Genomic DNA, 13,916 nt, shown 5'->3' on the forward strand with positions numbered 1-13,916 from the left:
AAATAAAATCCTGGCAACCTCACATAGGTTTTATTCCAGACTAAAGGGGAATATTAACTTGTGTAAATACATTGTATCTGCTGTGTAAGTACAGGTAGTAACATACATATGTAATTATATGTAATATAGAATGAAAATACAGAAACTGTAAGGCATAAATGATTGATTGATTGATGCAGGCATGCAATAGGCTACTTTGTAGACATTATTCATTCATCCTTCTCTGTGCTTTGGTGGAAAAAGTACTTTATTGTCATATCTGAGTAAACGTAAAGATACCTTAATAGAAAATGTTCAAGAACAGATCTTGAGATTGACAAACATGTTGCTAATAAACACTTATCACAGTTTAAAAGATTATAGCTATCAATTGTTATAGATTCTGGACTGGCTTATTACTTAATATTATCATGAATTATTATTATTATTATTATGCCTATTTTGACTAGACCTATATGGACTCAGTGGGGATTTATTAATGCGTTTATAGCTCCACTGGAATGTAACCAGTGATTTGCTAATCTGTCACATGTTGCCTCTAGGATACAATGGCACATGTGTCAGTGGCATTCTAGGCTGCGTTTACACTGGCAGCCCAATTCTGATATTTGTCCTACTAATTGGTCTTTTGACCAATCACATCAGATCTTTTCACAGCACAAGCTCTTATTCACAGCGGATCTGATTGGTGAAAAGACCAAATAGTGAGAAGAAAATATCAGAATTAGGCTGCCTGTGTAAACGCAGCCAAATGTTGACAAATTCTTAACATATTGTCGTGAAGTTCTACAATGTAGCAGGTAGCTAAATATTATACTGCTTGCGTACGAGTTTGCGCAATGCGCCTACCACCCCCGCCAGAAAATATTCCAAATATTTGAACAGCAAGCGCAGAGAGGAAGGGGGGTCGGAGAGAGCAGAGAGGAAGGGGCCGGAGAGCGGAGAGAGAAGAGAGAGAGGCGCAGTTGAGCAAGTGAGCTAAGTAGCTAAAGCCAGTCAGTGAGGCCGAGGCGGACAGTTTTGAGGTGACAGTGGAGAATGGGGAGGACTTTGCACGCCCGGCGAATTTTGTCCGCAGAAAGGGTGCTCAAACTCGATCGCTACCCATCTGAGAGCGTGTGCTGAAACTGGAGAAACACCGGTGGACAGGAAGGAATGGCTGATCCTCTGAGGAGGAATTTATTAGCAAAACTTCGGGGGAAGAAATCTAAGAAAGGGACGCCGGCTGGTGGATACGGTGCTGCGACTAATGGGGGCAGAGCAGGTAAAGGAAAAGTTTCTCAAAACCCAGACGGCCAAACTCGTCCAGTAGTAATGTTCGCAGAGTTGCATCATCTGACAGACAACATCATGAGAGGTAACGATAGTTGCGTTAACGACATTGTAGTAAACAAGGTTGGATTAGATCAAGAGCAGAGCACGGTAGGAGTTGTTGAGACGAGTGAGTTTCCCCAGCAGTACGAGGCTTCAGCTAACATGCACATAAACACTAGCCGGGGGCTGGGGGACAATCAGGGTAGCGGGTGCTCCGGGATTAGGGGTCGAGTAAATGAGGAACTCTTGGGGGTCTCACTTCAAAGAGCAACTCAGTACGAGGGGAACGATAGAGAGGAGATGATCAGAATCCATAAACAAGGGCCCGGCTACTTCTCTGGACAATTACAACAAGGACACATAGGTAGAGCGCTCGAACAGAGAAAACACTTTGTCCCTATTCCGCGACAGTATAGCGCAGGGGATTCAATAGGGTTTGGGAGCAATAGTCCTAATAATCACATTATATACCACAGAAGGCCTGATGGGGTAGTTAAAATGACAAATGGCCACTATCCTTCTTCAAAGAGTAATGGAACAAATGTCTGCTTTGACAAAGATCTAAAGACTCGAGTAAGCCACGGGCAGACAGACGACTCCTGCCATCAAACTGTGTACAACTACAAGGCAGACAACGGGCAGAGGTCTATAAATGATTTCAAAGTTACGGCAAACGTGCATCCTGGCCACAACCAAATATTGAAAACAAATGTTACAAATAACGGGACGCAAATGTGTCCGCCGGGTATCGCGTGTGCGCATCATCCGGACAGTAATTACACCGAGGAAAACATTGTGATTAGAAACATAGAGAGTTACGGGAGCTCGCATGAATTTACAAGGGACAACATTAGGGTGACCCATTTGCAGAGCCCGACATTTTTCCCCACTGAATTGGAGATATGCGACGTTAACGTGGCCTCCCACTTCATATGCGCAAGAGAAGGAGCACTCCGACCCTACTCTCTAGATAGCGAGGATGATGATTATTATGATAATGTATTTCTTCCCTTTTATGTATCTGAGTCATTAGGTCCAAATGATAGAAAAAGCTCAGATAAAATAGAAGCCATAGATTCGGGAAAAGATGTTCCTAAAGGACAAGTCATTAGCGACAGTGTGCAGGAGACAGACAGACTGCAGAGCCAGTTGAAAGAGGCCTATTACCTTCTTATAAACACCATGCATGATATTAGTTTTGATGGTCCGGTCAGTGTCAACGGTTTTATAGATCAGGCAAGTTCCTCCAGTCACTCTCGGGACAGCATGTGCTCACGGTTGTCCATCAAGCACGTGGACAGTGATGCTTGGTCGTCGGGAGAGCACAGTGTCCAACAGGTGTCGGACACAGACTCCATCCTGTTGTTCCTGCTGAGTGAAAACCCAGGGGATCCAAGTCTAAAAAAAAATGTCATTAGCAAGAGCCTCGTGAATCTATCTGCTAGCAGGATTGGGCCTCCCTTACTGCGTTCCACTAGTGACAGAGCTATCAAATACCGCAGTGGCGCGCACAATGCGCCCTGCATCCAGGCCCTCGGTTCCCAAAGCCCTGCCTGTGAGAATGGGGATGAAGCAAGTAGGCTACAGGCTGTTGGTGCCTCTGACCCGTTTGAGAAACAGGCCAGCTACAATGGTAACACGAGCAGCGACGACCTGCTTCAAGACACCGGTGAAGACTTCAAGTTGAACGAGAGTAGTGGCTCGGTCAACAGCCTCACTGGATCGTCCGACAACGCAGACACCCAGCAGGGTGGTAACAGCAAGCGAGATGGAGAGATGAGCGCATGGGACCGGGGAGGCTCTGCCAAGCCCCATGGAGTCACCGTCAACAAGATGCAGGAGTGGATGCACAAAGGCCGTCTGTTGTCTTCAGAGATGAAGCAGCGCATCGCGGGGTCCACGCCCCAACCCCATGGCACCCACGGTGGCCTGGATAGTGCACCACGGCCCAGCCAGGGCCAGGCCAGCTCAGTTCCAGGTGGAGCTAAACCAGCAGCCCCGACGACCAGAGTTCACGGGGCCATACCCGCCACTGTGGTCCCATGCCAGAGCCAGGCTTTGCATCAGTCAGGTAGGAAGGGAGGTGGTGGCCCCCCCTGGTGGAGCCACTCTCCGGTCCAGGGATTCTCCCCCCTGTCGTCCTCCTCCATCCTCCTTCACCCATATTAAACTACTCCGTCTGGTCTGGTGGTGGTGGTCTCACTTTCTCTCCCTCTGGATGCAAAGCAAAGGGACGGAATGAATAACTGCCTGTCTGACCGGCCCCTTTGCTTTCCTAGTAGGATTCTCTAGTCTAACTGGTGGCGGGTTCTGGTTCTTCTTCTTCACACACTAATGTAGGTTCCATTTTAACACTGAATAGCACATTGGTTATAGTGGGCCACACTGTAGTAGTAACAATAACCACTAACTCACTCTGTAGTCTCATGGTGTTGATAACAGTGATAATGGTTGTGGTGGGTATGAACATTACTCTTGAACATTGAAATGTATAATGTGTATTAATGTTTGTTTGAGACCATAATTTGAGATGAAAACATCTGTATCGTGAAACACAAATGGATATCCTGTTTTGATATTACCATGTTATTATGGTATTACCACAAAACCTGTCCTTTCATTTGCTGACCTATTTTTTAAGGAAATGGGATACATGTCTACTTTTGCAGGTTGTAAGGTTTAGTTGGTGAGGTGACATCTCTTTCTTGTTGTTTCCCTGTGATATTTTCTATGGTTGGTATGGATGTGTGTGTGTGTGTGTGTGTGTGTGTCAGGTTGGTGTTCCATGGTATGTGTATGACTGGTGGGTTGAGCCTCGTCCAGGGTAAATAGGGTGATAGGCCACATGTACCGGGTGCTGTTGTTGACTCTCTCTGGTGCAGGGCTAGAAATAGAGTGTGATCTCCGGACTGCAGCGGAGAGGGAGAGAAATAAAGAGGGTGAGAGAGGAGGAGGGAGAGGGGGAGCATGGGGAGGGAGAGAAGTAGGGAGAGGGGGAGCATGGGGAGGGAGAGGGGGAGGGAGAGAAGTAGGGAGAGGGGGAGCATGGGGAGGGAGAGAAGTAGGGAGAGGGGGAGCATGTGGAGGGAGAGGGGGAGGGAGAGAAGTAGGGAGAGGGGGAGGGAGGGAGATGGAGGGCAGCTGTTGGCTCTTCCGAAGATGGTTTGGCTGCTAACTTTCTACTTTCTCTATTTTTCTCTTTCCATCTCATATCTTTGTTTCTGTTTCTCTCTCTCCCTCTATCTCTCATGTCTCTGTTTCTCTCTCTATCTCTCTCCCTCTATCTCTCATGTCTCTGTTTCTCTCTCTATCCCTCTCCCTCTATCTCTCATGTTTCTGTTTCTCTCTCTCCCTCTATCTCTCATGTATCTGTTTCTCTCTCTCTCTGTCTTCATCTCTCATGTCTCTGTTTCTCTCTCTCCCTCTATCTCTCATGTCTCTGTTTCTCTCTCTCCCTCTATCTCTCATGTCTCTGTTTCTCTCTCTCCCTCTATCTCTCATGTCTCTGTTTCTCTCTCTCCCTCTATCTCTCATGTCTCTGTTTCTCTCTCTCCCTCTATCTCTCATGTCTCTGTTTCTCTCTCTCCCTCTATCTCTCATGTCTCTGTTTCTCTCTCTCCCTCTATCTCTCATGTCTCTGTTTCTCTCTCTCTCTCATGTTTCTGTCTCTCTTTCTCTCTATCTCTCTTCATGTCTCTGTTTCTCTCTCTCCCTCTATCTCTCATGTCTCTGTTTCTCTCTCTCCCTCTATCTCTCATGTCTCTGTTTCTCTCTCTCTCTGTCTTCATCTCTCATGTTTCTGTCTCTCTTTCTCTCTATCCCTCTCTTCATCTCCCATGTCTCTGTTTCTCTCTCTCTCTCTCTCTCTCTCTCTCTCTCTCTCTCTCTCTCTCTCTCTCTCTCTCTCTCTCTCTCTCTCTCTCTCTCTCTGTCTTCATCTCTCATATTTCTGTCTCTCCTCTCTAGCCCTCTCTTCATCTCCCATGTCTCTGTCTCTCTTTCTCTCTGTCCCTCTCCTTCTTCTCCCATGTCTCTGTCTTTGTTTCTTTCTCCCTCTCTTCATCTCGCTCTGTCTTTCCCTCTCTGTCTCTCTATTCATCTTTGTCTACTCTACTCTCTTCTTCTCTCATCATAGAAAAGTTCAGCCTCTTCTGCACTTTTCCACTGTCTAACCATACCTGTTGAAGTCGACAAACAGGATAAGACAGGGAAAGAGAGGACAGAGAGACATAGAAGCCACAACTTGCATTTTAAAAGGACCTGGAAGTGAATATTTAGAATGTCAATCCTGTTGTTTAAATTGTTTGCTCCCTGTTACTTAATTCCTTAGTATGAATGAACAAAATGGGCAGCGATGAAGTATTTATTAAGGTCAGCCCCAGAGCTTATCTTACCCCTGTGGATCTATCTGTCTAGATCTCTCTCTTTCTCCTCTCCCTCTCTCTAGATCTCTCTAGATCTCTCTCTCTCTCTCTAGATCTCTCTCTCTCTCTAGATCTATCTCTCTCTAGATCTCTCTCTTTCTCCTCTCCCTCTCTCTAGATCTCTCTCTCTCTCTCTAGATCTCTCTCTCTCTAGATCTCTCTCTTTCTCCTCTCCCTCTCTCTCCTCTCTCTCTCTAGATCTCTCTAGATCACTCTCTCTAGATCTCTCTCTTTCTCCTCTCCCTCTCACTAGATCTCTCTCTCTCTCTCTCTCTAGATCTCTCTAGATCTCTCTCTCTCCTCTCTCTCTCTAGATCTCTCTCTCTCAATTCAATTCAATTCAAGGGCTTTATTGGCATGGGAAACATGTGTTAACATTGCCAAAGCAAGTGAGGTAGACAACATACAAAGTGAATATATAAAGTGAAAAACAACAAAAATGAACAGTAAACATTACACATACAGAAGTTTCAAAACAGTAAAGACATTACAAATGTCATATTATATATATATATATATATATATATATATATATATATATATATATATATATATATATATATATATATATATATATCTCTCTCTAGATCTCTCCTCTCTCTCCCTCTAGATCTATCTCTTTCTCCTCTCCCTCTCACTAGATCTCTCTAGATCTCTCTCTCTCTAAATCTCTCTCTCTCTCTCTAGATCTATCTCTCTAGATCTCTCTCCTCTCTCTCCCTCCCTCTAGATCTACCTCTCTCTCTCTAGAGCTCTCTCTCTCCTCTCTCTCTCTCTCTCTCTCTCTCTCTCTCTCTCTCTCTCTCTCTCTAGATCTCTCTCTCTAGATCTATCTCTCTCCTCTCTCTCTCTCTCTCTAGATCTCTCTCAATCTAGATCTCTCTCTCCTCTCTGTCTCTATCTCTCTTGATCTCTCTCTCCTCTCTCTCTGCTCCACAAAGAGCCATTTAAAAAAGTAATACCAAAACCTCTCAAAGCGTGACTATAAACTTAGACTATAAACGTTTCTTTTATAGGCGCTCTTTTAATTTATGCAGATATGTGTCTTGGCTGACACGCTAAAAGTGATCCCTATTTATCCCCCTCCTGGTTTATTTATTGGAAATTAGAACTCACTTTGAAGTCATAAATATAATGCAGTTGATTAGGAGTGGAAAATAGATTTGACGACAGTCCTTTTAATGTGTCTGTATGGCATCTTTGTACTTTTATAATTAGTGTGAAATCCCCCTGCATATTCATCACCCACAATGTGCTATTCACAGTGATGTGTGTGTGACTGAGTGTCTTGGGAAGTAGGTTAAAATAGAGTAGTGAGAAGTTGTTAGATGGCTCATCGTGTGTGTGCATGTGTGCATATGTGTGTGTGTGTGTGTGTGTGTGTGTGTGTGTGTGTGTGTGTGTGTGTGTGTGTGTGTGTGTGTGTGTGTGTGTGTGTGTGTGTGTGTGTGTGTGTGTGTGTGTGTGTGTGTGTGTGTGTGTGTGTGTGTGTGTGTGTGTGAAGTGGGACCACCACAATATTGTTGATGGTTAAGAAAGATAGGGAAGATCTAGAATGGTACGCTGGGACAAACACTGGCTGAGTTGTGTTGAGTTCAGTTATCTCCAGGTGTCTACTACCATGTGTAGCATGCAGGCAGTAGGTCTCTACTCAGTATTTTTGTTTTCGTCAGTTTGGGGCTCAAGGGAATGGGGATAAATCAAACCTACTGTAGACCAATAGCCATGCCAGCCAGTAGGGTGAAAGGCCCACCAGACTGCTGTTTGAACTTTGAAGATTTGATTTTCTCTATTTCTTAGTACCTGTTATGGCTCAGTCTGATCCCCTCGTGAGAGAATAATAACCAGCCTCTGTCTGCACGCTTTGGATATTAACCTTATTGGAAGTCACACACCTGAATTGGGATTATGGGTAATATTTGTCAGAGGTCACAATATATCATTTACAAGGCGTAAAGGCTTCATAAACCCGTTATATGGCTGACATATATGCTTCACAAATAATTTATATGTAAATGTCATACTTTCTACAGGTGATATATCTGGTCTTATAGGGACATTTGAAAACATGTCTACTCTATATTCATGATGTCCAGATAATTGTCCAAGATTATTGTGTAGTTTAGAGCGTGTAGTCTTAGAGTGATTATCTTAATTTACTGAGGTTAGCTAGCCAGCTATTTGTCGTCCTTAACGTAGGAGACACTGCTACGTCTACTGAATAGAACTTCCGCACTCAACAACCCGGTCGCATTCCGCTTCGCTCCACAGGTAGTATCACATTTTTCATTTCATTTCATTACAGCACAACGGTTTGATTTGTTTGATCGTAGCTAGCTACATAGCTAGCTACATAGCCGTCTGTGTATCAAAGATAATTGTTGTCGTTCTTTTAACGCAACGTAACGTAATCAACACTGCTAGCTAGCCAGCTAGCCCCTAATAGCAGCACTGTAGAAACTATTACACTCAACGGAACAACTTGATTAGTGTAGTGTCAACAACGCAGCCACTGCCAGCTAGCCTACAAAGTCAACAACGCAGCCACTGCCAGCTAGCCTACTTCAGCAGTACTGTATCATTTGAATCATTTTAGTCAATAAGATTCTTGCTACGTAAGCTTAACTTTCTGAACATTTGAGACGTGTAGTCCACTTGTCATTCCAATCTCCTTGCATTAGCGTAGCCTCTTCTGTAGCCTGTCAACTATGTGTCTGTCTATCCCTGTTCTCTCCTCTCTGCACAGACCATACAAACGCTCCACACCCGCGTGGCCGCTGCCACCCTAATCTGGTGGTCCCAGTGCGCACGACCCACGTGGAGTTCCAGGTCTCCGGTAGCCTCTGGAACTGCCGATCTGCAGCCAACAAGGCAGAGTTCATCTCAGCCTATGCCTCCCTCCAGTCCCTCGACTTCTTGGCACTGACAGAAACATGGATCACCACAGATAACACTGCTACTCCTACTGCTCTCTCTTCGTCCGCCCACGTGTTCTCGCACACCCCGAGAGCTTCTGGTCAGCGGGGTGGTGGCATCGGGATCCTTATCTCTCCCAAGTGGTCATTCTCTCTCTCCCCTTACCCATCTGTCTATCGCCTCCTTTGAATTTCATGCTGTCACAGTTACCAGCCCTTTCAAGCTTAACATCCTTATCATTTATCGCCCTCCAGGTCCCCTCGGAGAGTTCATCAATGAGCTTGATGCCTTGATAAGCTCCTTTCCTGAGGACGGCTCACCTCTCACAGTTCTGGGCGACTTTAACCTCCCCACGTCTACCTTTGACTCATTCCTCTCTGCCTCCTTCTTTCCACTCCTCTCCTCTTTGACCTCACCCTCTCACCTTCCCCCCTACTCACAAGGCAGGCAATACGCTCGACCTCATCTTTACTAGATGCTGTTTTTCCACTAACCTCATTGCAACTCCCCTCCAAGTCTCCGACCACTACCTTGTATCCTTTTCCCTCTCGCTCTCATCCAACACTTCCCACACTGCCCCTACTCGGATGGTATCGCGCCATCCCAACCTTCGCTCTCTCTCCTCCGCTACTCTCTCCTCTTCCATCCTATCATCTCTTCCCTCTGCTCAAACGTTCTCCAACCTATCTCCCGATTCTGCCTCCTCAACCCTCCTCTCCTCCCTTTCTGCATCCTTTGACTCTCTATGTCCCCTATCTTCCAGGCCGGCTCGGTCCTCCCCTCCCGCTCCGTGGCTTGACGACTCATTGCGAGCTCACAGAACAGGGCTCCGGGCAGCCGAGCGGAAATGGAGGAAAACTCGCCCCCTGCGGACCTGGCATCCTTTCACTCCCTCCTCTCTACATTTTCCTCCTCTGTCTCTGCTGCTAAAGCCACTTTCTACCACTCTAAATTCCAAGCATCTGCCTCTAACCCTAAGAAGCTCTTTGCCACCTTCTCCTCCCTCCTGAATCCTCCTCCCCCCTCCTCCCTCTCTGCAGATGACTTCGTCAACCATTTTGAAAAGAAGGTCGACGACATCCGATCCTCGTTTGCTAAGTCAAACGACACCGCTGGTTCTGCTCACAGTGCCCTACCCTGTGCTCTGACCTCTTTCTCCCCTCTCTCTCCAGATGAAATCTCGCGTCTTGTGACGGCCGGCCGCCCAACAACCTGCCCGCTTGACCCTATCCCCTCCTCTCTTCTCCAGACCATTTCCGGAGACCTTCTCCCTTACCTCACCTCGCTCATCAACTTATCCCTGACCGCTGGCTACGTCCCTTCCGTCTTCAAGAGAGCGAGAGTTGCACCCCTTCTGAAAAAACCTACACTCGATCCCTCCGATGTCAACAACTACCGACCAGTATCCCTTCTTTCTTTTCTCTCCAAAACTCTTGAACGTGCCGTCCTTGGTCAGCTCTCCCGCTATCTCTCTCAGAATGACCTTCTTGATCCAAATCAGTCAGGTTTCAAGACTAGTCATTCAACTGAGACTGCTCTTCTCTGTATCACGGAGGCGCTCCGCACCGCTAAAGCTAACTCTCTCTCCTCTGCTCTCATCCTTCTAGACCTATCGGCTGCCTTCGATACTGTGAACCATCAGATCCTCCTCTCCACCCTCTCCGAGTTGGGCATCTCCGGCGTGGCCCACGCTTGGATTGCGTCCTACCTGACAGGTCGCTCCTACCAGGTGGCGTGGCGAGAATCTGTCTCCTCACCATGCGCTCTCACCACTGGTGTCCCCAGGGCTCTGTTCTAGGCCCTCTCCTATTCTCGCTATACACCAAGTCACTTGGCTCTGTCATAACCTCACATGGTCTCTCCTATCATTGCTATGCAGACGACACACAATTAATCTTCTCCTTTCCCCCTTCTGATGACCAGGTGGCGAATCGCATCTCTGCATGTCTGGCAGACATATCAGTGTGGATGACGGATCACCACCTCAAGCTGAACTTCGGCAAGACGGAGCTGCTCTTCCTCCCGGGGAAGGACTGCCCGTTCCATGATCTCGCCATCACGGTTGACAACTCCATTGTGTCCTCCTCCCAGAGCGCTAAGAACCTTGGCGTGATCCTGGACAACACCCTGTCGTTCTCAACTAACATCAAGGCGGTGGCCCGTTCCTGTAGGTTCATGCTCTACAACATCCGCAGAGTACGACCCTGCCTCACACAGGAAGCGGCGCAGGTCCTAATCCAGGCACTTGTCATCTCCCGTCTGGATTACTGCAACTCGCTGTTGGCTGGGCTCCCTGCCTGTGCCATTAAACCCCTACAACTCATCCAGAACGCTGCAGCCCGTCTAGTGTTCAACCTTCCCAAGTTCTCTCACGTCACCCCGCTCCTCCGCTCTCTCCACTGGCTTCCAGTTGAAGCTCGCATCCGCTACAAGACCATGGTGCTTGCCTACGGAGCTGTGAGGGGAACGGCACCTCAGTACCTCCAGGCTCTGATCAGGCCCTACACCCAAATAAGGGCACTGCGTTCATCCACCTCTGGCCTGCTCGCCTCCCTACCACTGAGGAAGTACAGTTCCCGCTCAGCCCAGTCAAAACTGTTCGCTGCTCTGGCTCCCCAATGGTGGAACAAACTCCCTCACGACGCCAGGACAGCGGAGTCAATCACCACCTTCCGGAGACACCTGAAACCCCACCTCTTTAAGAAATACCTAGGATAGGATAAAGTAATCCTTCTCCCCCCTTAAAATATGTAGATGCACTATTGTAAAGTGGCTGTTCCACTGGATGTCATAAGGTGAATGCACCAATTTGTAAGTCGCTCTGGATAAGAGCGTCTGCTAAATGACTTAAATGTAAATGTATGTAAATGTCCAGCACCACGCCAACATCAACATACTGTGAAAATGGCACATTTCTGTGTAAAAAAAAAGCCACAGGAAGATAAGTGATTCCAGTGACATCAAACCATCAGTAGTCAATGCCTCCTCATCATTGGTTAAAATCACTGATGCTTTTCCAAAATTGTGGCGTAACCCTTTTGCTGTAACATATAACCAACCCAAGGTAAAGTGATCTCTCCTGCTCTTGTTAATGTATTAAAGTGGCTACAATATCAAATAGGCAGGAAATATTCAATCTGATCCTCTTTGCCAGCTTCCCTCCACTGTTAAGTCGTGTTAAGACTGTGTCGCTCTCTGTGTCTGCATCAAGCCAAGTCTTGTTACTGAGCTGCACTGTTTTCTCTCATAAACACACGTAGCACCAGTTCCAGATTACCAGGTACAATGCTTCCTCCTGTCTGCTGTTTGTGATACTAAAGACAGATCAGATGATGAATGAGATAGAGGAAGCAGCATCATGGTAGTAGAGCCAGACATCTTTATGTAGAGGGTGAGTCAAATACTAATCATAATACGATATTCTCTCCGAGTTTGTCTGTTGACTCTGCCAAGTCAAAGTCAAGCACCAGCATCTTCATTTTCATGTGATGTCTCAGGCAGGAAGGTATGTTTTTTTAATGTGTTTTTCTAGTTTAAGATTCCAAAGAAAAGGAGATAGCAGTATGAATGAATAGGTCAGAGAGAATAGGAACAATGATAAGGTGGAATTCTTGTTGTTTTTTCTGTTGGTATTCTATGTGACAGGGAGAGTGACACCATTTCCAATTCTCACCCCTGCAACAGGGCGGCAGGGAAGAGGACTGACTGACACACTCACACAAACACACACACTGCATTATTTGCCCAGGCCATGTTACCCCTAAGGTCTTGGGTGTTCATTGGGCAGGCATGCCACTCTCACAGGTCTCAGTCTGCATTACTTTTAATTGGCTGTGTGTGTGCGTGTGGTGACCACTGTGGACACTATTGGTGAAGGTTACCGGACTCTCATGCCAACTAGAAGCCAAGGGCGAAGGAAGGCTCAGGTCTTGGCAAGCTGTGTCAATCAGCGCAGAGTGCACTAAAGTTATCTCAGGGTCAGGTTAGGGCACACACAAACACAGCGCACACACATACACAGCGCACACACACATTGCGTTCCCACAGATTAGGTTTATAAGGGCAAAGTCATATGTCTCTATCAAGGAAGTGTTGACCCAGTTTAAGTGTTTGTAACGGCTTTCCTCCTGGGAAGGAGAGGCGAACCAAAATGCAGCGTGGTTATAGTTAAAGTTTTTTAATAAAAAAACTCAACATGAACAGAATACAAAACAAGAAACGTGAAAACCCCAAAACAGTCCCGTGTGACACAAACACTAACACAGGAGACAACCACCCACAAAATACCCAAAGAATATGGCTGCCTAAATATGGTTCCCAATCAGAGACAACGATAAACACCTGCCTCTGATTGAGAACCACTCTAGGCAACCATAGACTTCCCTAGACAACTACACTGAACACAACCCCATAAATCTAATAAACCCCTAGACAAGACGAAACACAATAAATAACCCATGTCACACCCTGGCCTAACCAAAAGAATAAAGAAAACACAGATAACTAAGGCCAGGGCGTGACAGTGTTTTCACCACTGCTTTAGTTCTCACACAGTTTACTATGAATTAACATGTTTAACTGGAATCCCAGGACATTCCTGGGAACTCTTCACATCTCATCAATAAAATGACAAGACTAGAGAAATTACATTTTCCCCCAATATGGCACTAATGCAATTCCTCAAAATGCACAACCTGTCAGTAGTAGATTAGCACAAAAAAAACACTAGAAAGTGACCATTCTGGATTATTTAGGACCAATGCCGATTTTTGGGTGTCAAGGAGGCTGAAGGCCACTAATACATAACAACAAAATGGCAATAATTGAATTTGAATGGTAAATGTCTTGATAAACTGGGTAAATGAAGATGGCATAGGCCTATTCACAATACAGGTGAATGCATATTCAATAGGAGTGTGTGCATGCATTGAGTTATTGAGCTTGTTTTGGGTAATCAGTGGAGTCTATGGTGCTGCAGATGACAAACAATCTGTTTGTCTTCCATTTGGGACTTAATATTATCCTACTGATCAACAACATTTGCAAAGAAGCACCACTCCCGCATGTCACGCCTATATGGAAGGACATCATACAGGCACTGCTGTTAGTTTGAAGAACATCTATGGGTCCAAAGTCATTTCATGATTTGATGTGTGATCACTGGGGATGCACGCTATATCAGTGAAGATATCGGAATCGGACGATATTAGATAAAAATGCCAACATCAACATCAGCCCGATGTTTAGTGTAACGTCGATGTG

General features: G+C 46.1%; 1 protein-coding gene across 3 annotated transcripts in view; it reads left to right on the top strand.

Annotated features, from left to right (window-relative positions):
• The first annotated feature begins 903 nt into the window (after positions 1-903).
• The window catches only part of syde2 (synapse defective 1, Rho GTPase, homolog 2 (C. elegans)), a 96,180-nt gene continuing 83,167 nt past the window's right edge, over positions 904-13,916 (top strand). For 2 of the 3 annotated variants that reach the window (XM_046300246.1, XM_046300247.1), the window contains exon 1: positions 904-3,385. In XM_046300246.1, coding sequence (XP_046156202.1) covers positions 1,156-3,385 — 2,230 coding nt within the window. In that variant the 5' untranslated portion in view covers positions 904-1,155. The remainder of the gene's footprint in view (positions 3,386-13,916) is intronic. The other variant, XM_046300248.1, reaches the window with a different exon arrangement.

This window comes from Oncorhynchus gorbuscha, linkage group LG15 (genome assembly GCF_021184085.1).
Source record: "Oncorhynchus gorbuscha isolate QuinsamMale2020 ecotype Even-year linkage group LG15, OgorEven_v1.0, whole genome shotgun sequence".
In the NCBI taxonomy this organism is placed as follows: Eukaryota; Metazoa; Chordata; class Actinopteri; order Salmoniformes; family Salmonidae; genus Oncorhynchus; species Oncorhynchus gorbuscha.